Below are 26,791 nucleotides of genomic sequence, written 5' to 3'. Positions count from 1 at the left end.
CCATCTCTTGCAACACTGTAATATTCTGTTACAATTGTAGGCCATATTTTGTGCAATGAAATCATCAGTGAAATTCCAGTTTATTTATAGTTCTTTGCTTCTACTAAAAAGTGCTTCTCTGATTATATTGGACTATACTGGACCTTTCTTTATGCTTTTTGCTTCTTTGGGGTTTATGTCTATAAATGGGCTCTCTGCGTCAAAATGTTTAAAATAGTTTAGTCACTTTTCTTGCATAATTCCAAATTAAACTCCACAACATTGGAGTTCCTCTCCTTATATTGTGTTAAGGTGCCAGTCTTCCTACAGCTTCTTTTCCATGACTGTTGATAGGTTTTTGGAGACATCCTTGCCAATTTGAAGATTGTGAGGTGAAATACAGTATTTTAATTTATATTTCTCTTATTAGTGATTTTTTAAAAAATAGTCTTTTATTTACAGGTTATATGCATGGATAACTACAGCATTAACAATTGCCAAACCTCTTGTTCCAATTTTTCACCTCTTACCCCCCACCCCCTCCCCCAGATGGCAGGATGACCAGTAGATGTTAAATACATTAAAATATAAATTAGATACACACTTAGTGATTTGAACCGTGTTTTTATACAATCCATTTGTGGTTCTTTTCAAAACTGTTCATATCTTTTGATCATCTGTTTATTGGGAAATGGCTCTTGGTTTTATTATGGTTGTGTCAACTCCCTCTATATCTTAGATGTCAGACTTTGATCAGAGACATTAAAGTTAGACCTTTTTAATTCCAGGTAACCTAAATGTTTTGTGATCTCTGTGTTTGTAATCTCAGTTCAGTCAATCAGTCAGCATTCAGGTTCCTTCTCTGGGTCAGTCTGGGGCTGGGGAGAACAAAAATCAGAATTGGTTCTTAGACCCCCAGTGAAGGACCTTGTGTTCTCTTGGGAGAAATGATGGGAAGAGGATTGGATTTTGGGGGAAAGAACATGAAAATAATCTTCCTTATACTTTAAGTATTTTGTGTATGGGGACAGCTAGATTTGCTCAGTGGAAGTCAGAATAACCTGAGTTTAAATCTGGCCTTAGATACTTGATATTTACTAGCTATGTGATAGCTAATAAGTCACTTTGCCGATTGTCTTGCAAAAAAAAAAAAATAATAATTCGGTCTATAGTTGTGAGAATGCCTAATCTTGCGCTTTAATTTAAAAAAAAAATAATATATAATATGATCTTTTATATTCAGGTTACTTATCCATGTGGAACTCTGGAGGTATTAGTCTTAACCTATTTCTATTAAATGATTTTCCAGTTTTATTAACAGTTACTTATCAGCCAGAGGGGCTTTCCCTGCACTCTGGTGTTCTATCAAATACTGGACTACTATTTGGAATTGCTTTTGTTGAAACTTCTTAATTAATGAGTTATAGAGGTTTTATCTCCCTGTTTATGTTCTCCAGAGTTGTTACCAGAGCTGGAATTACGTCCAGGAACCATCGTGGTAAAGGAGGAAGAACTTAGCCGCTGTTTGGAAGATGCATTTAAGGTAAGTAATTCCATAATAAGAATTCATTTTTGGATAATACCAAGATTTATGAAGTTCTCTCCTAATAATCAGGTGAAGTAAGTATTCTGAGTATTTTTGTGCCTGTAGATTCAGAGGGATTGCTGATTGCCCAAGACAGTGACATGGCACAGGAGGTAAAGCACAGCCTTAGAGTTAGGAAATTGGGAATTCAGGTTCTGCCTCAGTCTTTGACCAGCACTGTGACCTGGCCGAGTCACTTATTCTCTGTTTGCCTCAGTTTCCTCAGCTGCAAAATGGAGTTTCATAGAGTTGTTGTGGGGATCCAATGAGATATTTGTAACAAGGACTTCTCACAGTGTCTGGCAGGTAGTGGGCATCATATATATGATTATTCCCTTCTCTTCCCTTTCCTCTGCCCTCAAACTCTCAAAATCATATAACTAGGGTCAGAGTCAGAATTTCAGCTCTGTACCTTGGTCTGTGTCCTTTTCATTATATCAAACTACAATCCAACCTAATTTCTTCATCTGATTTAGAAGTCCAAATTTCAAGAAAATACTTTTGTCTTTTTTCTTGGGACAATGAGAATCAGGGTTGCTACCTCTAAATCTCACACTGCCCCTGAGATATGAACTCTGTGAAACTCTCCTTTTTAGTGACATCATTGAGATATACATGGTTTGTGTGTGTGTGTAATTTATCTTTAATGAGAGAGCTTAATACACAAATATTAACAAATTAAAATCTAATAATATAAATAATTTCATTGTGCCATTTTCTTTTTTGCAATATACATGCAAACATATTTTGCTCTATAAACAGTATAAAAATATTACCTTGATTCACTGGAATGCTTAAGGTATGGATTTATATAACTAATAGCTCATGTTTAATTTTTCTATAGAAATGCCTATTTTAATAATATTTTTTCCTGTTTCTCTTCTGAGGAGGCTCACAACATTGATTAAAGCACTTTCAATGAAATGCAAACTTGAACTCTGTCTTGCAGTCTGATTTTTAGAATGTGAATTTCTCTTATATGAGTATCTTATGGGACTTGCCAGAGGGATTTTCTTTATTGTTGAAGTCTCCTTTTTATTCTGGTAAGAGTTTATTGTGAATGAAGTTTGAGAATAAGCTGGTGAATTTTGAGAGTCCACATCATAGGAGTTTTTGTTGAAGCCTGGAAAGGAAAGTTGGAGCCATATTTGTAAAGGACTTTAAATGCCCAAAGAAGGCATTTATATTTGTTTCTAGAGGTCATAAAGAGCTACTGGAGCTTATGGAGCCAGGTAGTAACTGAATTTATACTGTGATTTAAGATCACTTTGATAGCTGTGGATTGGAGAAGGCAGAAACTTCGGGCCAATTAGAAGGTTATGACTAGAGCCCAGGTGAGATATGATGAGGGTCTGAACTAGTTTGGTGGCCCAGTGCTAGAAGAAAGGGAATTGGTGGGATTGGATTAGTTAATGAGAATTCAAATTATTTTCTTTTTAATTTTTATTGATTTTTGTTGTTGTTGTTGTTGGGGAGATAGTGTTTTGAAGTGGATGGAAAGCTGATCTTGGAGCTAGGGAGTCACTCTCCTAATCACCCTATGCCCCAGGTAACACTTTAGAATAAAAGTAGTAGGCAGGTGCCAGTTTGAATTGGCATAGGAATAGAATCATAAATCCAGTAGAGAAAAAAAATGTTCTGTTTGTTACATTGCCTTAATTTCTGAATAAGACTCTTCTCCCCCTTCTTGGAAAGGGACCCTTTGCAACAAAGAAGAAAAAAGCAAGAGAGGGAGGATGTTAGGATTCTTATCAGGTGCCAAGGCAGTGGAATTGATGAGATAATGATTCTCTAATTTACATGTACTTAGTACTTACTATAATTCCACAAGATTCACACCTTTAAGAGAACATACATAAGAACAAGCTCTCAGGGCCAAAGGACAGAAGCCCACTAGAAGCTCATTTGGAGGAAGCTAGAGGCAGAAGCTGACAGAGGCAAAGGACTAGTGGCAGGAACCAAGAAGAGAGATAGGCCTCTAAGAAAGCTAACTGGGCCCCAGGAAGGAGACAAGACTTAAAAGGAAACAATAAAGGATTTGGACTTTAACTCCTGGCTGCATTTGGGGTAATCTACTGAACTGAAACGAAGGCTGCCTCCAGAAGTCCCCCCAAGAAACCTGCTCCCAGAGAACTTTATATTTTAGAGACAAATATTACAGGAGGAAAAGGCAGTTCAGTAAATTAGCCAATGTATCAACTAAGCCTGTTTGAACAAAATCAAAATTAAGACATATAAAATATTTGTTATAAAAAACAATTGATATAGATTATAATCAAAGAGAGAGAATTTGAGAATTACTTGATTGCCTGAAAATCATCTCCAAAGAGAAAACATGGATATAGTATTTTAAGAAATCATAAAAGAAAACTGCCCAGATTTCTTGGAATCAGAGGTCAAAGTAAAAGTAAAAAGACTGTACCTGCTATCTCCTTAAAACACACACACACACTCAAATTGAGAATATTCAGGAATGGCAGCAAAACTCCAGAGCTTCTAGATCAAAGTAAAAATGCTACATATAGTCAGGTTCATATGGCCAGGATCATGCAGCACCTGGCAGCTTCCACCTCTAATAGAGGAAAGATTTTTCAGTATTATACTCCAGAAGGCAAAAGAAAAAGATGAAGGGTTTACTGTGAATGCTAAATTAATAACAAGACCTTATAACATCATAATAAACAATTATAACAGTTCTTGGTACAATCAAGAATAATTAGCCCTGTTAAACTTAGTATAATCCTACAGGGGAAGATGCGTCAAGCCAGAATTAGAGAGAATCTTTGAAATGAAACACAGGAGACAAGAGAAACCTGGTAAATTCATTTGAATATTCAGATATGATTACATATTAGTAAGTGTTTACATTCTAATAGGGGGAAGAAGATAACTTGGGTTCAGAATTCCATTGTCTTCAAGTCATTGAAGAAATAAAGAAAGGCAAACACAGAGTCTGAGGGTGGTTATGAAGATAGAAAAGGAAGAGAAAAGAGAATACACTAGAGAAGAAATGAAGAAGGGGAGGAACTTATTGTTTCTCATGATTGGAGTACAGAATAATAATTATATAATTTATATATATATATATATATATATATATATATATATATATACACACACACACACACTATTCTATACATAACGTGTATGTATGTGTGTGTGTGTGTATGAATGTATGTATCAAGACAGAAGAGTGGGAGATTTGGTATCTCATGAACCTCAATCTTATCTGCACTGGATAAAGGAAGGTTGAAAACACACACACACACACACACACACACACACACACACTTTTTAAGAAAAACATTGAATTCAACAGGATACTCATCAGGGACAGAGAAAGGGGACCACACTGCCTCAGAGGAAGGGTACAGTTGAGAATGAAGTAATTGCAAGTAAAATAAACATCAGCTTTGAAATGAATACCAAAAAAAGGGAGATTGAAAGTATAAGAACCAATAATTGTTATCTTGGCTAGTTGAAGAGAAGAAGGCAGGGGAGAGAGATCAGAACACCTTGTTTTTAGATTACTAATATGGATTCTATTGCTTTTCTTTCCCTCCCCCTTTTTTTTTTTTCAAAGAGAGAGGTAAGGGAAAAAAGAGGAAAAATTATAAGGGAACTTGCTAACCGTAAAAAGATTATTAATAGTAATAATTGTGAATGAATTGAATTCATCGATTAAATAGAGAGTGGAAGAATGGTGAGGAAAGCAGAATATTACAGTGTTATTTACAAGAAATACATTTGGAACATAAAGATTTATGCAGAATTCAAATGCGTTGTAACAGAATTTCTTATGTCTCAGACAAATTAAAAAAGCAGGAATGGCATAAATATTCATGTTTAAAAAAGATAAGCAAGGATATTGCATTATGCTTAAAAGTGCCACAGATAATGAAATAATAGCATTACTTAATATAGTACATGCACTGAATAGCAAAGCATCTATCTAAGTACTTAAAGAAAAAGCTAATCATGTTTCACGGGAAAGTAGATTACAAAAGTATTATAAATGGAAACTTCATTGCACCCCCTTCAGATCTACAGAAATTTAACAAAAAGATAAAAAGAAAGAAATCAGGACTTAAATAGAATTTTATAAAATTAAATATTTTAGATCACTGATAATTACTGACTGGGAATTGAAAAGAATATAGATATTCCTCATCTGTGCATGGTACCTTTACAAAAATTGACCGTTAAAGGAAACCTCAAGTGTCATAAAAAATATTAAATACCTTTTTTATCTATCACAGTGCAATAAAAGTAATCAGTAAGAGCATTGATTTTCATACTTGAATGGAGGCCAAAAAATATCCTGAAAAACATATAGATCAAAAAACAAATTACAGAAATAATAATTTTACCAAGGAAAATGATAAGACCAAGACAGTACATGAAAATCTGAAGGAAGTAGGCAAAAGTCATTGGGAAAAATTTGTGTCAAACTGTTTCATCAACAAAAGAGAGAAAAAAAGATCTTTGAATTGAGCATGAAACTAAAAGAATAACTATAGTTATCCCTTCCAATAACTACTCATTCCCAGTTTCAATATGTCAGCATAAGGAGTTAAATGGGAATTTTGGGAGAGTTTTTCAGAAGATGCAGACAATACACAAAGACCAGTAGACAGCACAGAAAAAATTATAGAAACTCAGAAGTACATAATATATATCCATAGTATAATATCAGTATCTTTTCATATCATGATAATTCAGATTTCTTCTTTGATATGAAGGGAGGGCCAAAACATTTTACCTGGATTTTCCAGATCACAGGGATGCTGGGCCTTAACCCTTACATTGTAGAAGGGATAACTATCATTTAAAACCACAACCAAATACAAAAAACAGAAGTTCTGAAGATCAGAGATATAAACGAAGCCAGAAACAAAAAAGCCATTGAACTGATAAAAATAAGAATTATTTTGAAAAATAATAAAATAAACCATCACCAAATTTGATTGTTTTAAAAAAGAAAGCAAAAATAGTTAACAAAAAGAACAGAGAAGTTATTAGAAATAACTTTGCCCAATTACATGCCAACAGAACTATCATTTAATGAGATGGATGAATATTTACAAAAATATAAATAACTCAGATTAACAACAAGAAATCGAGAATTTAAATAACTTAATTTCAGAGCAAGGAACTGAATAAGCCATACACGTATGCTTAAAAGGAAAAAACAAATCACCTTAAAATGATAGGGCTTGTCATCAGGATCTAGAGGTTTGGGTTCTTTTGGAATGTGGAAATTTAGAGAATTGTAATTACAAGTCTAGAAAATTAGTATTTTCAAGATCCTGAAGCCCAGGGCCTTCCAGATAGGTCACATACAAGTGTCTCCTATGCATACAGGCCTAAGATGATTAATTTTGAATATAGAGGTCTGAATAAAAAAAATAGATTAAAATTTCCATCAGCAAAATAATATAATTATGATTCATGGGATTTCAAGGTAGCTGCCCCCTTGGAAGAAGGCAGAATAAAGGAGCTGCCACTCTTCAGGTGAGCACAGAGGGCTTCCTGGTGCCCTTTGGCGCCTGTGAAGAAAGGGCCACTCCCTCCTCCAGCAATTGCATTTTAAACCTGCCCAGCTCTTAGCTGGCTGTAAAAGCACTTGGTACCACAAAGGGTCTGGAATGTAACAAAACCAGGAAGGAAGTGGAGACGAGTAATTATTCCTTCCACAGGGTTTTGGCAGCTCAGCTGCCATGAGAAAACAGAGGGAGAGTTTATGTTGGGGAAAAAGGTAAATATCGTACAAAATTCTGCAACAAAGGACACATTGTCTTTGCTCATCGTTTGCTAATACCAAATTATAGACTGTGGCTTCAGAGACAGGAAATTAGGAAAGCATCTCGGAGGGTAGAATTGATCCAGCAACTATGGAACAAGGAGAGGCATTTGATTTGACAGAGATGATTGTGAGGATGTAATGCTATCATTTCCAGCTGTGGTTTTCTGTTGCTTTCTGTGTACCTCTTAGGACATAAGAATTGGGCCTTTTTTATCGTGTTATTGTTATTTTAACTCAGGATTCATAACAAACACCAATAAAACAAGTATCATATAAAATAAGATTATTGCATACACTTTCCAAATTAAAAAAAAAAAGCCCATTTTTCTATGGTTCTTCCTGAATCTATGTATCTAAAAAAACTCCATTGCTTGTGTGAGTGTGTGTGTGTGTGTGTGTGTGTGTGTGTGTGTAATCAATGTAGATTATTCTTATTTTGCTGGTCAGTGTTATTTTACAGATGTAATTCTTGTATTTCCATGTTTGTTGCTGATATCACATGGGGGGGAGGGGCAGGGAGACCAATATTTTTTGAGCCAAAAGTAAATGTAAGAAACTATTCCTCTTTTCTACTACTTACAATATATGTATAAATACACACACATATATATATACACATATACATAGTATTTATGTATATATACGTGCAGTTGCATTGTGTATATGAATGTGGATCACTTTTTTTTCAGCATCATAATCTGTTTCATTAATATACCATAATTTATCTAACTCTCATTTTTGGATGTATGGGTTGTTTCAGAGTTTTCATTTTTGAAATAAGGCTAAAATTATTTTTGTATAGTTAGGATCCTTTTTTCCTTTTATTTAATGTTATATTTAGAATAAAGTCCTAAGCAATCATTTTGCTTGGTGAAACAATCAACTATGATTCTTATCACAAAGATGTTATCACACATTTTCAGGTTGTCATTGGTGAAACTATAGTTCCTCCCTCAATAATAATAATACTGATTTCTCTTAATTTTAATAATATCAAATCAATATACATTGTTATATCAGGTGAATTCAATGCAAAGGTAGAAAAAAGTGCAGGTGGAGTAAATATGACAAAACAGAGTTAAATAAAAAGGAAGAGAAATTAAAAAACTGGAGATGACATAGAAGCTAGTTGTGTGTGACAAGCACAAATAAACTTCAGAAAATAATAAAATGGATTCTATATTTTTTACTTAACAGTATTTTTTTCTAATTACATGTAAATATAGTTTTCATCATTCACTTTTGTAAGATTTTGAGTTCCAAACTTTTTTCTCCCTCCTTTCCTTCCTTCCTCCTTCCCCCAAGACAGCATGAAAATTGATATGTTATAAATGTATAATCATTTTAAACATATTTAATGGATTCTGTTTTTAACAAAGACAAAAAGACTTGTTATTGATGTGGGAATTATCCCAGAATCAGTTGTCTGTATGCAGTCAGATCAATCAACTAACTTGTCAGAACTAAGATCAGAATTAATAATAAAGTAAAAATAAGTGTGAGAAACAAGGTAATGGTCCTTTAAACCATTTAACTCTGAATTATTTAAACAAGTAATTAGAAATAAAAAAAATGAGAAAGGGACAACGGAAATGACATCAGCATTGACTACAATAATTTCATCCAGAAGTTTAGCCAACATAAATTAATTGCCACAGCCAGGAGACCAAAAGAACCTAGAAAGCGACTTAGTCAAACATCTGAGCTGTTTGCCAAATGGAGATCACTGCCAAAGGCAACAGTTGATTCAAATATAAACTTGTTTATAAAAACTTAACATGGAGGGTTGATGGATGATTATGGTTAATTTTGTTTCATAAAGTGGAGCAAAGCAGTGGAGGACAAAAACAATTTAAAGAAAGTTTGCCAAGAGATCCAACTGAGCAAATCATCCCCAAACCATTCTACAATGAATATGAAAAGGTCTGCAAACAGAAGAAAAATAGAAAAGACTTGCAAAAACCCTGGACTGGACCTATTTTATTTTACTCCATGCTCAGCTTTTCCCTTCTGTGTATTGAAGCCACCAAGGATCAGTATATATTTATTTCATTTGGCTAAAATAAAAAAGAAAAAGACCAGTCATTTATTAGCTGTTTGCCTCAATTATTCGTCTATCAAATGAGCTGGAGAAGGAAATGGCGAAGCCCTTAAGTGTTTTTGCCAAGAAAACCCCAAATGGGCTCACAAAGAGTCAATCATGACTGAAAATAACCAAAGAAAAAATGGAAAAGGAGCCCTGTTATTATTAATGACAGAACAGTACACTTGTATACGTTTATTGGTGAAAAATCTGTCTGTGGTGAAGATAAAATTGGGAGGATATTGAGGGACCAGTATACAAAGTATCTCAATAAACAGAATATATCAAGAAATCCCAGACATTTTCAATACTAGAGAATGATGCTCAAGAAGACATAAGTAGCTGCTGACCTCCATGCTTACTGTCCTATTCACCCCAAATCTTTGAGAGTTGTTATCTACAGGAATTGAAGATATCCTTAAAGGGGCTACAAAAACGCTTTCCCAGAGAACATTCATTAATGAACCACGTCTTTACCATTTCACAATTAAGTGAAAGTAGAGATAATGTAACATTCCATTGTGTTGCTTTGTTGCTGAGGAGAGTGCCTTTGAATTTTCTGCAGACTAAAACTCTGTTTTACAGACTTCTTTATAACCAGGTATTTCCTGCCATCCATCCTTGACTATCATTTAAGATTCTCTGGAAGATTTAATAAAAGAAGAAACTCTATTCAGTGCTCCTCTGAGAGTAAACATCAAAAGAAGCCTAAAACCAAGAGGGAGGTGGGCGCTAGCCACAGCTACTGTGATGGAAGTGAGCCAGCATTATCTGAGTGACAGGGGTTTCCCTGGGAGTGATGAGCCCTCCCAGGGCTCCTGTTTGTGGATGTTTTTTGGTTTTTTTTTTTCTGATTATTTAATTTTTTTTTTTTATTTAATAGCCTTTTATTTACAGGTTATATGCATGGGTAACTTTACAGCATTAACAATTGCCAAACCTCTTGTTCCAATTTTTCACCTCTTACCCCCCCCCCCCCCTCCCCCAGATGGCAGGATGACCAGTAGATGTTAAATACATTAAAATATAAATTAGATACACAATAAGTATACATGACCAAACTGTTATTTTGCTGTACAAAAAGAATCAGACTCTGAGATATTGTACAATTAGCTTGTGAAGGAAATCAAAAATGCAGGTGGGCATAAATATAGGAATTGGGAATTCAATGTAATGGTTTTTAGTCATCTCCCAGAGTTCTTTCTCTGGGCGTAGCTGGTTCAGTTCATTACTGCTCCATTGGAAATGATTTTGTTGATCTCATTGCTGAGGATGGCCAGGTCCATCAGAACTGGTCATCATATAATATTGTTGTTGAAGTATATAATGATCTCCTGGTCCTGCTCATTTCACTCAGCATCAGTTCATGTAAGTCTCTCCAAGCCTTTCTGAAATCATCCTGTTGGTCATTTCTTACAGAATCAGTAATATTCCATAATATTCATATACCACAATTTATTCAGCCATTCTCCAACTGATGGACATCCATTCAGTTTCCAGTTTCTAGCCACTACAAAAAGGGCTGCCACCCTGTTTGTGGATGTTAAGGGATTGTTGTGATTATATTAAAGTCTCCTGGAACAAATCTGTAATCATTCCAAGGAGTCTGGGCAGTCCACCACAAGAAAGATAAAGTGGGTAAAGAATGCCTGTTGCCTAGATTTCAGTGTGCAGTTAGATGGGCAGTAAGCTGGATCTAGAGTTGAACAGGGAGAAGAGAAGAAAGGGCCATGTTGCTTTTAGAAAGCAGGGTTGTGTGCTTGCTCCCATGCCTTTTAGCATGATGTTTTCAACAGTGTAGTCTGCCTTCAATGAGCATGAAAACACAGGAAGGTCAGCTGCTGTGCTTTTGATGCTCACTCTGAGCTTACTTACACATACTTTATATATAGTTCTAACAAATTTGAATTCTGTTTTCTAAGCTTGCAGCAAATTAGAAACAAGCACATTTTAAATTTAAGACCTCCAAAATCTGCTGATTCTGAAAGCATCAGTGTTTATATAGATGGGAGATGATTCACTATACAGATGGGATAGAATCTCAGGGGACAAGAACTTTTCCTGTGTACACAAATTATTCTCATTCTGATTATAAATGATAAGGTCAGAGGGTACTTGGGAAATAGGAAAGAAAAAAAAAGTTTTATATAGTGGTCCTTCCTGACTGAACTAAGAGATATTAAATTTATAAGTATTTCCCAGTGCAGGATTAGGGAATATGTGCAAATTCTTTCCTAACCAGTCCAGTAAGTAGGGAGTGGTTGAGACAGAGAATATTACTCAGAGATCTTCAAGAAGTTTCTGGTCTTGAGAGTTCTCTCTCAGTGGGGTGGATCAATAAGTAAGGGCTGAGTATAGCCTTTAAATCATAATTGAAGCTTACTTTGTATAATCTGTGAAAAATAATGTGTACACCGAATGTATTTTGAGATGCTTTCTCTTGACTTAGCTGCAAAATTGGGACTGGTATTCCTTTGTGGTCAGTACACTTATAACGGCAAAATCTGTCATCCATTAAGTGTCTGAGATTTGAACTCATGACCCCCGGATTCCAGGGCCAGTGCTCTATCTATTGTGCCATCTAGCTTCACCCCTATCCTCACTTTACTGTCCCCACCCTCTACTAACCTGATAAATCTCATTTCAGGCATGCAATAAATCTTTATCATTGAAATGTAATTTTTTTAAAATGTGTTTTCTGCTATACCCCTTTTTTGGGAAGTGTTTTACAGTTATTTCTGAGAATACGCCTGCCTTTTCCCTTTTCTTTCCTAAGAGAAATGTTGAATTTTCTCTTATAACAAAAATAATTAAAACAAACAAAAAAAATAGCTGTTACAGTGATTTTTCCTCTTTTGCCCCAATCAGACCGCTTCCTCCCCCAGTTCTCTACCTTGAGTAGAGAAGTATTTCATCATCCATTTTCTGGGGCTGTTATTGTTTATTCCTGATCTTTTAATGATCTTTTAATCTACATTGTTGTTGTACTTATGTTATTTTGGGGCTACTAATTTCATTCTTCATATTTAAAGAAGAAATTAAAATGCTTGCCTTATTGTTAAAAATAAATTATCAATTGAGATGTGTGGAAGACACTTTGCAAATCATAAAGTGCTATATAAGTGTTAAATATTAGTAGGAGTGATATTATTTTTGGTCTGGACATCTGATTTCATCACGATCTATTATTAATAATATGCTGTTCAGTTTTGCTGAATATAATTGCAAAGTCGCTGATGTCCTTCTTATGTCTGAGATAATCCCTCTGAGATCTCTTGAGGGGAAAATGATAGCTTAATTGTATAGACTGCATTGGGCTAAAAAGTCAGTTTCTGTCAGATTTCTGACCAAAATAATCTATAGTGTAAAGATAGGAGAATTTGTTGTTGTTATCTGTACTTCATTCTTCTTTTGGTGAGTCTCAGCTGATCCCTAGAGATTAGCAGGCTGGTCAGGAGAAGTGTAAGAAGGACAGCTGTTCAGAATGCAGCTGTAAATGAACCAATAGGGAAGCATTTTTCCTATGCCTGTATGATAGGAAATCATTGGACAGACCATGCATGGAAACATGGATAAGTGGCATGGGGAAACGTCCATAGTGTCAAATATGGATTTGATTGTTTGATTTATTAAGTTTTTGCAGTAGTGAGCTGTGTGTGAGGTGGTCCCTTCCATACTTACAATCAGAAACAGTAAGCATATTTTCAGCAATAATTAATGAAAGCTTTGATTTCTTTCAACCATTCAGTCTTTGTGTCTTTTGCAGCCTGTTTCATATCTTCAAGGATATTTAAAGCTTACTATGATGGAAGACAGATTTGTGGTGGGAGATGTGATAGGTTATAGGTGAAGCTTTTTCCATAAATTTTATTTAGGATTTAAAATATATGCAACTGGGTCAGGATAGTACAGTTAGTACAGTGTCATGTAATAGGACAGGATAAAAGGTACCTAGTGCTCCTGGACATTCAAATCTTACTGAAACACTGGAACACTGGAAATTCTACCAGTGTTTTATTTGGAAATAGAGAACATTTTAAGCTAATAACATCTACATTTTTCACTAAAGCAAAATTAATATAGTCAAAAAGACAGGAAAGGAGGAAGCATTATCTTCAAATGGTATCTATATTTGGCACCAACTTCCCACAATGCTCAAATGCAGCATTAGAAGGGTGTCTGGAGCTCCCATTTTGCATGACCACTTCATAGACATAGTTTTCTACCAGGAGAGAATTAGCTACATTCTGAATTGAGAAAAATTATCTTATTTTAGTAGTCCATGGACTGGGAGCCCAAGTTTCCCTTAAAACTATTAGATATTAGAAATTAAATGGTTGTAAAAGAAGAGAGAATGTTAAGTACCCTGCTTCCTTCTCGTCTCCTGTGTGTGTTATGCTTTTAATTCTAGAAATTGTGGCTTAAGTAAACTGGGTCTTTTTTTTTTTTTTTATTTAATCACAATGAATTTGTAATTAAGATTGTTTCATGAGATTCATGATTTCATTTTTCTGAATCTGAGTAAATTTCTGCTGAATGAATTAAAACATTAGAACTACAAAAGGCTGTCCAACTTCCTCATCTATGAAGGGGGATATTGAAAGCTAAGGAAAGATCCTGAAGGTGAGCCTGGGCTGTTGGAGGCATCGTGCTTTGCTTCCTAATACGCTGCTGTTCATCCCAGTTTTAAAATTGCTTCAGTAAGCACTTTATTAGAAGGACCAGAATTCTGCTAACCAAGGATTCAGATGTCAAATTGTTAGGTGTTTGAAGATAACACATGACTCATTTAATCTCGCAGTGGTTCATTCAGGTCCTAGCATGTACTTAATTTCAGTGTTTGAATCAAGAAAGTGGCTTAGATGAAAATGAAACCTCAGAAGTTGGGATCTCAACAAGTTGTATGTCTTTGGAGAAGGAGTACGTGAATGAATTGTCAGGCGCTTTTAGATCATCTCCAATTTTATTTAATAAGTTGGTTTTGCTGGAAAATAAATGATAACCATATTTCAAAATTTTTTTCCTTTATACTCCTATGTTTTTTATGCAGTTAAACACATTGTTATGAGAAAGGACTCTGTAGGCTTCATCAATCTGTCAAAGGGGACCTGAAATAAACAAGGTTTTTTAAAAAACCAAACACCGATTCTAGTTTCACCCTGTGAGTTCAGGTAGGATTTTTTTTTTTTTTTAAGGAAGTGACATTAGAATACAAGATTTTGCAGGAGATGCAATAGATTGTGATTCAGCATTACAATAAGAAATAGTAATAAGCTATTAACAACAGAGTGAAAGGCTGTGGAATGGATCTATGTTTCTTTCTGGATATTAGTACTTTTTTTCATTGATTTGAAATAAAACTACAGGTTATTGTGTATCCTCTTTTATTATTTTCCTTTTCTTTTCTTTTTGTTTAATCATTCTCCTTAGAGATGAGTTCAGTTACTAGATTGTTGAAGGATACATCTTTCTATAAGGTTCATCTCTGAAAAAGCCAACTCTTTTCTTTAAGCAGTTGCATACATCTCTGACTTCTTTTAATGTTTGGATGCCTTTGTGTGTCAGTCAATAGTGATGGAGTACTTGTGAATGACAGCTAAAAGGGGAGATCACAAACTGAAAGGAATGAGGAGAACTACAGATGACGCAGCCCTGACATAGGGGTCATCAACACTACTTTGATTCTGCATGTTAATCTAGTGTATTCTCTGAGATTTAATGCTAACTCTCCACTCTCCCTAGCTACTGGCTTCTTCTAGGCTTCCAACAAACATGCCCAGGTCTCCCTGCTCCTGGGGTTAAAAAAATCTTCACTTGATCCTGTTCCCTTAACCTTATATTTCCTAGTTCTTTCTCAGAAAAAACTCTAAGAAATGGCTGGTTGCCTTTGATGTCTCTTCTTCTTCTCCTCCTCCTCATTCCTTTTAAAAATGCTTCACCAACACTTTTCTTTTTATGTCATAGCTATTCCCCAATGACCCTCTTCCCTTAGCCACCTTAATAGAACTCTCCCATGGAACTAATAAATATATTCAAACAAAACAAGTCAAATACATAAAAACGCGTTTATTCCAAGGGAAGCGAGTCATACTTTACTGTCAGCAGTCCACTGCATTGATCAGAATGGTGAAATCCTTCATTGCTCTTTTCTTTTGTATTATTGCTGTGATCCTGTTCCTTAATGTCTTGGTTCTGCTTACTTGTTCTGCATCAGTTCATTATGAGTCTCCTTACATTTCTTTGAATTCTTCATATTTGTCAATTCTTCTATTTCCCATTATATTTATATGACAGTTTGTTTAAGCATCCCTCAAACAATAGGTACTCATTTTGTTCGCAGTTTTTGGTTACTACAAAGAGTAGCACACAAGTATTTAAATAGACAAAATAGTGATATAAATATTGGCATCTTGCATGTCTGTGTGTGTCTGTGTGTGTATTTTTCTGTGATCTTTGATGGTCTTTGACTTGGACGTATACATACTAATGGTATTACTAGGACAATGGTTATATATAATTTAGTGATTTGGGGGGGATATAATTCCAAAATGGTGTATGGTTTGATCAGTGCATAGATCTACAAACTGCATTAGTGTGCCTGTTTTCCCACATCCTTTCCAGATATCATCTGTGTCTTCTGGTCATTTTTGCTAATCCTATAGCTCCACAGGAAAATCGCAGCTTGTTTTGATTTGCATTTCTTGTATTATTAGTGATTTGGTGCATCCTTTCATGTGGTTATTGTTGGTTTGCATTTCTTCTTTTGAAAATTCAATCTTCATATTATTGGACTATTTCATGATCCAGGTATGATATCATTTCCTTTTATAATTTGGCTATCAGACATATCAGATTTGCTTCAGAGATTTTTTTCTCTCTCTGACTTAATTCTCTTTGTTCTAGCTACATTGATTTTAATCTATGAAAAAACTTTTCAATTTTAAAGTCATAATTGTTCATTTCAGTATCTATGATCATCTCTATCCTTTAAGTAGTTGAAATTTCTCCTCTAAAACCACAATTGTATAAGATAGCTCCTGTTTTCTTCTAATTCTTAAATGATGTGGCTTTTTATTTTTAGGTTGTGTATAGATTTGAGGTTTATTTCCTTCTCAATCCCTTTCAGTCCAGCTTGTGATCTTACCCCTTAATTGAAATTGCCATCTCCAAGGTAACCAGCGTATCTTCTCAAACCTCATCTTTCTTGACTTCTTTGTAACATTTTAAGTATTGTTTAACTTTTTCTTATGGATAATTTTACTTCCCTATGTTTTTGTGATATTACCAGGTCTCTCATCTCTCTAGCCAGCCCTTATCCATTTCCTTTGTTAGATCAGTATGTCCTGTACATCCAAGGTGCTTTCTGGTCTTTCCAGCTTATAATTCTGCCTCTAGTCTTTCTGCTCTCATTCGGGTCTTGTATTTCCAACTGCTTTTCAGCCATCTCATTATCCAGTAGGCATCAATCTGTCCAACAATAAACTCATTATATTTCCTCTAGACCTTTCACCTCCTCCTGACTTTGCTGTCACTGTTGAGGGCATCCTCCAAATCCCTCAGACTCACAGCCTCAGAGTCATCCCAGATTCCTCACTATCTCCTCCTCCTCTCTGCCCCCCATATCCAAGCTGTTGCCACAGCCTCTTGATTTCACTTTTGCACCATCTCTCCACTGGTTGCCTAATAGCTTCAGAATGAAATATAGAATGTTCTCTTTGGCATTTAAAGCCCTTCGTAACCTAGCCCCTTCCTGTCTCACCTTATTCCCCACCATATACTCTTCGATCTAGTATTGCTGACTTTCTGGCTCTTCCATGAACCTTGGCACCCTGGCTCTTAGGTCCAGGCATTTTTGTTGATTCTTTCCCATGTCTGGAATGCTCCATCTCTTTACTGCTACCCACTGGCTCCCTGACTTCCTTCATGGCTTAAACTAAAATCTCTTCTCCTACACAAAAGTCTTTCCCAATCCCTCTTAATTCTTTTGCTTTCTATCTTTTACTTCCTATTTATCCTTTAAGTAGTTTGTTTGTACATATTTATTTGTTGTTTCCAACATTAGACTGTAAGCTCTTTGTGTTGGAGACTGTGTTTTGCTCTCATCTTATATCCCCAGTCCTTAGCGTAGCACTGGCACATAGTAGGCTAAATGTTCATTGACTCATTGGTCTCTTTTTATCTGCTTTCTTGATGAACTCAATGGTTCAGTTATTGTCTGTATGTAGAGTTCTGTTAAACCTTATAGGAACAAATGCCTGTCGTATATCTCTAATCCCAAATGGAATTTGGCTTCCTTCCTAAACTTATCCTTCCAATTTTTCTGTTTCTATTTGTGTCCTGTTTTTCTGTGTATCCAGTCACCTGGTAATGTTCACTGGATGAATGTAAATAGAAATTGCTTTTTTTATTTTTTTCTTCTCTCATCCCATATTTTGACCAGACCACTAACTTTAATTTAGAAGAAAGGTTCTTTCATATTTTGATGATTTTTTAAAAAGGTATATAGAACTCTTACTCTTTAATGAATTCTCAGTTCTATTCATCTTTTTTTTTTTGAGAAACATATGAATCTTATTGCTATACTTTAAGGATGTTTCTGGAAACATTGATATTAAACTTGTAAAAACTTAATAGTAAGACCTAGACAGTAAACATAAGACATTGCCTTTTTTGAGGATTATAGTCGTTTTAAACCAGGATTTCAAAGTAGAGGAAACTAGAATATATCTGGAGCCTATAGATCATTTCTGCTTATTTCAATAGGTCTAGAATCAATGATTTCATTTGTAGGGATACTTCTACTTATTGAAACAGCAAGCTTTCTGTCCCTTAGCTGAAGGTCTTTGCAAGGAATGATAGCTGAAAAAAATCTCACTTTATGTGGCTTCTCTCAGCTCATGTATGCATGCTTCTCAGGTGACACCCAGAGCTTATAGTTAGCTGACATAGTTTTCATTCTGCCAGGGTAATCTCTATGCCCTGCTAAGGACATTGTGCCAGGGCTTGTGTAGAGTCATAAAAATGATCATTCATTTAAAATGTACTGGATTAAATTTTTATTAGAGAGGTTTAGTGTGACCTGGATAATTGCGAATAAACAATGAGAACTTATCTCTTGTCTGTAGGCTTTTGCCCCTTCATAGGTCAAATAATGCCACAGTGGAAAATGTTTTCTCATGACTCCACCAGGGAGTTTTTTTGGTACAAAAAATGATGGTAAGGAAGGATGGCTCCACAGGGATTAACATGGGAAAAATACCATCTACAGTCAAACAATGAACCCAAACGTTATCAGGAAGATCTCGTCTTTTCCTCATGTAATTGGTGATCTCATAATTAGGCCTGAATATTCTTTCTGAACTTTGTCATACAATACACTTCACTTAGCTGGGCTTACTGAGATTAGTTCAAGCACAAGAAAACAACTTTTCCGTCATCAAGCTTCAGAGTGGAGTCTGGAGGCTTAAAGTATATACAGAAAGATTGGGGTTGGCTTATAGGGACAGTGTTCTCTGCAAAATCTTAGAATTTCCAGCTTATCAGTAGTGATTCTATGAACTGTGATTTTTCCATTAATGGGACTGATTCTTATCTTCATCACAATAAAAATCATTGACATTTTATATAGTGCTTTTAGGTTTTATATGTTTTACATTCATAACTGTATTTAATCCTGATTTTGCAAACTTGGAATGATTTTTTTCCCCCAACTACCTTTAATTACTTTTATCTTTCTTCCTGTACATTTTCCTTAAATTTGAGTCTTAGTTATCACAGTCACTAACTTATGTTTATAATAATAATAATGATTTATGAAATACTAATATGATTGATTGAAATATTGACTCATGCAAGCCTTTCCAATAGGTGGAATGAGTATAGAATTCTTAGATAGGTAGTATTGTATTCAAATGTACGTGGCCTTATACAAAGCACATTGATAGATCCAAGGACTGTCCTCATAGAATCAAGCAAGCTGGCAACAAACATTTATTAAAATCTTTCTATGTGTTAGGCTCTTGCAAGATGTTAGAAATATGGTAAAAAGAAAAGTCTGAAATATTTAGTGTAAAACATTGTTGTCAAATGCCAAAGATAGCAAAATTTTAAAACATAGAATTCTAAGGTTTTTGTGGGAGCTGTTTTCTTTGTTTCTAATTGTCCTGTTTTTGGAGGGAGGACATTTTTGTTGCTGTATAAATTGAGGGTAAGGTATTGTTTTTCTTGAGTCGAATAGCTTGGTGGCTGTAGGAAGGCTTGCGTTAAAATACTACTTTGACATAATTAATCTTAGGGAAATAAAGATATATTGGAAGGAGTGCTGAATATGGGTGTATGAAGTCCCAGGTTAAAGTCTGGCTTTGCCACTCTCCTGACTCTATGATTTTGTGTACCATTTAACTTTTCAAAGCCTCCATTTCCCCATTTATAAAATGAAGATTAAAATGTTTGTAACACCTACAAAGGGTTATTATGAGGATTGAATGAAATAATATGTGTAAAGCATTTTGTAAGCAGCCGCTATGATAATTATTACAAATAGATTACTGCAACACAGATTTAAAAGGTAACTGAGAACAGGGAGAATCCCATATACAAAATACCTGGCAAATCATTCTTCAGCCTTTGCTAGCTAGACCTTTGGTGAAGTTTTTCCTTCTAGGAATGATAACTTTTCCTTTTTTCACCTTATACCTATTACTCTGAATTCTGCCCTCTGAGTCCAGACAGAACACATTTTATCCTTTTTCATTCAGTACTCCTTCAGATAGTTGGAAGTCTTCTCTTTGTTAGACTAATCATCCTCAGTTCCTTCTTCCAAATGGCAGTGTCACAAACCTTCACCGTCCTGCTTCCTTCCTCTGGACGTTCATTTGTTTGTCATTGTCTTTCTAAAACCGTGTGTCTGGCACTGACCGGGGGACTTGAAATGTGATCTAAGGCAGATTGCAGAGACACTCTCAGCTCCCTAATCCTGAACACCGAAGCTCCGTGATAGGGCCCAAGCTCGCTCCCTTCTCCCTGCCATCTACCTTCCTAACAGCTTGACAGCCCACACTAGAAATCATGTCCTGGAGGGTTTAATTCTTTCGTTTCCAGACTCCCCTTCAGTCTGGGGAGCTGCTGACTTGATTGGTGACTGCCCGAGTAGGCTTGTGATTTCAGACTGACCCCAGACGAGCTTGACTCTACTCTGCTCCCTAGTCCTTGTCCAGGCCATCTTTTCAACAGCTTCCCTGCCATGTGTATAATTTCTTTCTCTCCCCCTGCCCTTTTTCAGTTCTGGAATCATGGTCTAATCAGTTCTGCCATTCTTTCTAGAAGGGGTATGTAAATCTACTCCTCTGGCTCCAACTGCATTCTTCCAAAAGGCTTCAGTGATCTGTCTTCTTCCACCTCCTCTCCCCCTACCCTCAAAAAAAAAAAAAAAAAGAAGAAAAACAAAACCAAAAACTTTTGTTACAAATCCCATATTGTCTATGCTCAGAAATGTATGGCATTTTGTGCCATCAGTCTGTATCTCTCTGTAAGGAGGCAGTGGGGAGCATGTTTGGTCAGAGGCTCTCTGCAGAGTTCTTGGGCAGTTAAAGGCATTGTACTGGTCAGAACAATTAAGCCTTTTTTTTCTTTTTTGAGGCAAACTGGGTTAGGTGACTTGCTCAGGATCACATAACTAGTAACTGTCTGAGGCCACATTTGAAATCAGTTCCTTCTATTTCAGGGCCCACTGGCTCAATTCACTGCATCACTTAACTGTCCCTTTTTAAGTTTTTCAAAGATGTTTCTTTGCAATGTTATTTTCCTTATATAAATTGTTCTCCTGCTTCTGTCCACTGAGCTCCATGCTTCATCAGTTCATACAGATCTTCCCAAATTTCTCTGAAGCTGTCCCTTAGTTATTTCATATGTGCCATTGTATTCCATCCCTGGTTTGATGGGCAGGCAGCCCCTTAGTTTCCAGTTCTTTGGTTCTACAAAAAGAACTGCTATAAATATTTCTGTATTTATTCTTTCTTGGATCCCTTTGGATCTTTGACCTGGTAATGGTATCATTGTGTAAGTTAACACAGTGACTTCCAGGGCTTATTTCCAGATTGCTTTCTAGAATGGCTAGACTGTTTCAGAGCTTCACCATTAATTTCTGCTATGCTTTGTAATATTTGATCTTACTGTCTTCTTCAAGGTTCATCTTGTATAACTCCATGAGGTGCTGTCAGACCCTGTATCACATTTATAAATGCATTCAGCTATAAGTAACAAATGAACATTGCCTTGATGAAGGCTCCAAAGTAGAGTACTCAGTCACTTCTTCAAAAATAGTTGATTAAAACCTCTAGAAATTTTTTTGAACTAATTGCTATCTATATTCCTCCCCCCCCTCCCCCCCATTGTACAGTTGATTTTTTAAGGCCTTTTAGTCTAAGGCTTTACATTAATTCTGATTAGTAACAGTTTTTGAGGTCATTGAATCCATCCATCTCACTGCACAGATGAGGAACCTGAGACCTGGTGAGATTATGTAATTTGTCCAAGATCTCTTTGCTAACACATGATAGAGCTGGGATTTTGACTTAGGTCCCTAGACCTGAAAGCTTTTTTCCATTATGTCATCCTGTCTTGATTAAGTCTCACCATGTTGGATTTGGCTTAAAGTTCTGGACAGTTGAGACCTTTGGGGATCCTGATTACCATCCAATCTGTTAACTTTTCTTCCAAGGTTTATGTGATTTGAAACTTTTATAAGCCTGCCATTTCTACCTTTATTCAAGTCTTTGAATTTTAAACGTTGCCTCAAGGGAAGGAATAGATCTCTGGTCCATTCCTTTAGAGACTCCCCAATAAGCTGAAACATTTCATGACCACTCTTGAGGTCTCATCAGTCAGCCTCGAATCCAGCCAGTTTAATATTGCTAGTCCATATCTCCTTATCTCTTCCACAAGAATAATGTGAAATACTTTGTTGAATACTAGACTAAAATCTATATAAAATCTACCTACATTTCCTTCATCTACCAGTTTCCTAAATCTGCCAAAAAAGGAAATGAGATTAATCTAGGATAAACAGTTCATATAGGTTCTTTGTGATCACTGTTTTCTCACTAACGCTTACATTAATAATTCATTCTAGAATTTTGCCAGGATTCAAAGTTAAAAACTTTCTGGCCTGTAATTTTTGTAGGTACTAATCCTTGGTTTTCCTTACTAGCCTCAGTTCATTCTGTACCTTAATGTTCCTGAGATTTTCCTCATCCTGGTTTATGAATGAATGAATGAAAAAGCATTCATAAAAGAGCTTACTTTGTAGAGTTTTTAGCTTTATCCATGTGTGCCTTGTTTCCTCCCCCCCTCCCCTGCTTCACCCCTTCCCCTCCCCTAGATGGCATATGATCCAATATATGTTAAACATGATAAAAATATGTTAAATTCAATATAGGCATACATGTTTATACAATTATCTCGCTACACAAGAAAAATCAGATCGAAAAGTTAAAAAAAAAAGAAAAGAAAATAAGAAGAAAATAAAATTCAAGCAAACCACAACAAAAAGAGTGAAACACAACTTTTATCTCATTTTTTATCTTTTGCTTCATTTTTTCCCTAAGGTATTTGTGCAGTGCTTGTAGAAAATCTGTTTTTGGTTTTTTTCCTTTATCCATGTTTTTATATTCATCTTCCATAATCTGTCTTTGATTTCATCATCTTTACATACATTTTTAAAATTAAAATTTGTCACTTGTTTTCCCTGTATTCATATCAGTTTGGTTTTTTAAAATTATTTTCAAAAAATTTTTTATTAAACTTAAAACTCCAAAAAAGAATTTTTCTATAGATTATATAACAAAACATACAAAGAATTGTATGTGAAACTGTGAATCTCTTTCATACTGCTTGCTTTTAAATAAGTATATATTTATAAATATATGTATATATGTACATACATGTATATATGTAACAATTTATTTTTACTTTAAAATATTTTGTTTGGTTTTTGAACTCCTTTTTCTTCCATAATAAACATTTTTGTTTTGTTTATATATTATTTAAAGATGGGTTCCATTCATCCAGGTTAGAAGTGGGGTATAACCCCAGGCACCTGAAACCTGATCAGGCCAGTTTAATGACCGCCGCTTAGCCTCCTGGATTTTGAAACTATTCCCGGTTTAGAATTTAAATAATATTTCAATGCCCCTCTTTTTGTTGTTGTTGTTTTTCAGTATTTTAATACCTTTCTCTCTTTATTTTCCCGATTTAAACCCGAAAGGGGAAAAAAAATCCCTTCTAACCAGTGAGCACAAGCAAGCAGAATGAATCTATAGGGGGCTCTTTCCAAAATTCTATGTCCCTTCATCTTGAGAGTGTCATTCTCAAAAGGAGGAATGTTTCATCCCACACGCCTTGAGAATGTTTTATATTTTATTAAAAGAGTATACAAATTTTAGATTTCAAATGAAAGAAAAGACAAGAACAATGTTGAGGGGATAAAAGGGAATGATAATTTTTTTTTTTTTTTTTTTATTTCTTTAATTTAAGGAAAAATGGGTAATTTACACATTAAAATTCCAAACCCTCTTGTTCCATTTTCACCCTTCCCCCCACCCCTCCCCTTAAAATGGCAGGAACCAGTAGATTTAAAATATTAAAATATAATTAGATACACAAGTATAATGAAAAAATTATTTTGCTGTACAAAAGAATGACTTGAATTATTGAAATTAGTTGTGGGAAATCAAAGATGGGTGTGCATAAAATATGGACTGGGAATTAATTAATGGTTTTAGTCATCTCCCAGAGTTCTTTTTTCTGGGATAGCTAGTTCAGTTCATTACGTTCCATTAGAAATGATTTGTTGACCGTTTGAGGATGGCCTGACCATGGACTGGCATCATCTAGTATTGTTGTTGAAGATATAAGATCCCGGTCCTGCCATTTCATTAGCATCAGTTCGGGAGCCTCCAGGCCTTTCGAAATCATCCTGTTGGTCATTTCCAAACAGAAATTCCAAATTTTCATATACCAAATTTATTCAATTCTCCAACTTAATCCATTCAGTTTCCAGTTTTTATAAAAAGGGCTGCCAAAATTCCGGCACATCAGGTCCCTTTCCCTTTTATAACTTTGGGATATAATCCCGTAGTAACACTGTTGGATCAAAGGGTATGCACAGTTTGATAACTTTTTGAGCATAGTTCCAAATACTCTCCAAAATGGTTGATTTGTCACAACCCACCAACAATGAATCGTGTCCTGTTTTCCAATCCCCCCAACAATACTTATTTTTTTCCTGTCATCTTAGCCAATCTGACAGGGTGTGTGACACTGATACATTGTTGGTGAAATTTGGGAATAATCCAGCCATTCTGAGGGAATTTGGAACTATGCCCAAAAAGTTATCAAACTGTGTCCTTTGATCCAGAGTGTTAAGCTGGGCTTATACCCCGGATCTTAAGAAGGGAAAGGGGACCTTTGTAAGAAGTTTGGGGGCCTTTGTAGTGGCCAGAAACTGAAACGAGGGTGCCCACAATTGAGAATGGTAATGTTGGATATGAATATTATGGAATATTATTGTTCGATAAGAAATACCAGCAGGAAGATTTCAGAAAGGCCTGGAGAGACTGACATGAACTGATGCTGAGTGAAATGAGCAGAACCAGGAGATCATTGTACATGGAAACAACAAGATTAATGATGATCAATTCTGATGGACATGGTTCTCTTCAATGAGGAGGTGAGTCAGACTAGTCATGATGATCTTGTGATGAAGAGAGCCATCTACACCCATAGAGAAGACTGTAGGAATTGAGTGTGGATTACAACATAGCATTTTCACTCTTTTTGTTGTGGTTTGCTTGAATTTTATTTTCTTTCTTTTTTTTTTTTAAACTTTTTGATCTGATTTTTCTTGTGTAGCGAGATAATTATATAAACATGTATGCCTATATTGAATTTAACATATTTTTACCATGTTTAACATATATTGAATCACATGCCATCTAGGGGAGGGGAAGGGTTGAAGTGAGGGGGAAACTGGAACATAAGGTTTTTCAAGGGTCAATGTTGAAAAATTATCCTTTCATATATTTTTAAAATAAAAAAAATAAAAAGAAACCTTAGTTTTCTGATAGTGTAGTGATTAAGTATCTCTCTTTGAACTGTTTTCTAGGTAGGTTATTGATATATCAGATACCTTACTTTTTTTTTAAGTTAAAAAAAACTTTTGATTTTGTTTTAATAATCCTTTTTATCTCCATGAATCATTGTTTAAATTTGGTCTTTTTTTTTTTTTTAACTTTTAGAAAAACTATTACTTGGGTTAGCTTTACTATTATCTTGTAAGCTTTTTATTCCCTTTCTAATGCTTTTCTCCTCAACTTTTATCTCATTTTTTATCTTTTGCTTCATTTTTTCCCTAAGGTATTTGTGTAGTGCTTGTAGAAAATCTGTTTTTGGTTTTTTTCCTTTAAATCTCTGCTTATCATTATTTTGGAGATATGATCTCCTAATTTGGGTTTTTGAGGTATGTTTGGATCTTTTATAATTTTTTCTAGTAGTTGCTATCTTTTTCTGTTTGCTCAACTCTCTCACCTGAGTTCCTAAATAAGGTCTTTGTGCCAGCTCCGTCCCCTATAGACTTTTTGGTTGGGTTGGTTGGCCCTGCTTTGTCTCCCCCTCTATCATCTGGATTCCTGTGCTAATTCCACCTTGTAGGGAGAGGACGCTGGATCATCATAGTCCTGTATGGATTCTCGGAACAGATACTTTGGTGCCATTGTTTTCCAAGGCTGCTACTGGTCCCGGTCACTTCCCCAGTGCTTCCATGGTCCCCATGATCAATCTTGGGTTTTTTTGGGGTGGAGAAGTAAGTCTCCACTCTTGAGCCGTGCAGGCCGTACATGTCTCTGGACCTTCTCTGATCATCCTGGGAGGATGCTAACTTGTTTGCCTGTGCTCTTGCTGGCACTGCTAGCCCTTTTTCATATTGCCTGTGGCCTTCTGATTAACTTTTTTGTGTAGTTCTGGGCTGGAAGTAGTTCTTACTTGGTAGTTAGTAATTGAATTTCTTGGTGAATCCATTTAATTTACTGTGTTTCAGTTTTTTTTCTGGATTAAGTATACAAGGAGTAGAGTGATCTAGATCTACCGAGGCAGCCATCTTGGCCAGATCACATCAGTCTCCTTGGAGGAAAAGTTTATGGTAGAGAAAAGTTAGGGAATTTATCATTTAAAATGACTGATTTTCCCAACATTTCAAGGTTTTTTCAAAGCATGTATGTGAGAGTACCCTGTTCAGTTTCTACATATTCAGCATCACGTACAAGTCAGGCTTTCTGCTAGGGAC

The 26,791-nt window shown here is 35.4% G+C and overlaps 1 protein-coding gene across 1 annotated transcript in view; it reads left to right on the top strand.

Annotated features, from left to right (window-relative positions):
* TANGO6 (transport and golgi organization 6 homolog) overlaps positions 1-26,791 on the top strand; it is a 194,107-nt gene that overhangs the window by 18,248 nt on the left and 149,068 nt on the right. The window contains exon 7 of the mRNA XM_003758529.3: positions 1,437-1,522. Coding sequence (XP_003758577.1) covers positions 1,437-1,522 — 86 coding nt within the window. The remainder of the gene's footprint in view (positions 1-1,436; positions 1,523-26,791) is intronic.

Source organism: Sarcophilus harrisii, chromosome 2 (assembly GCF_902635505.1).
Source record: "Sarcophilus harrisii chromosome 2, mSarHar1.11, whole genome shotgun sequence".
NCBI classification, from domain to species: domain Eukaryota; kingdom Metazoa; phylum Chordata; class Mammalia; order Dasyuromorphia; family Dasyuridae; genus Sarcophilus; species Sarcophilus harrisii.
Note: the sequence above shows the minus strand (reverse complement) of the source record. Positions and strands in the feature narration are given on the sequence as shown.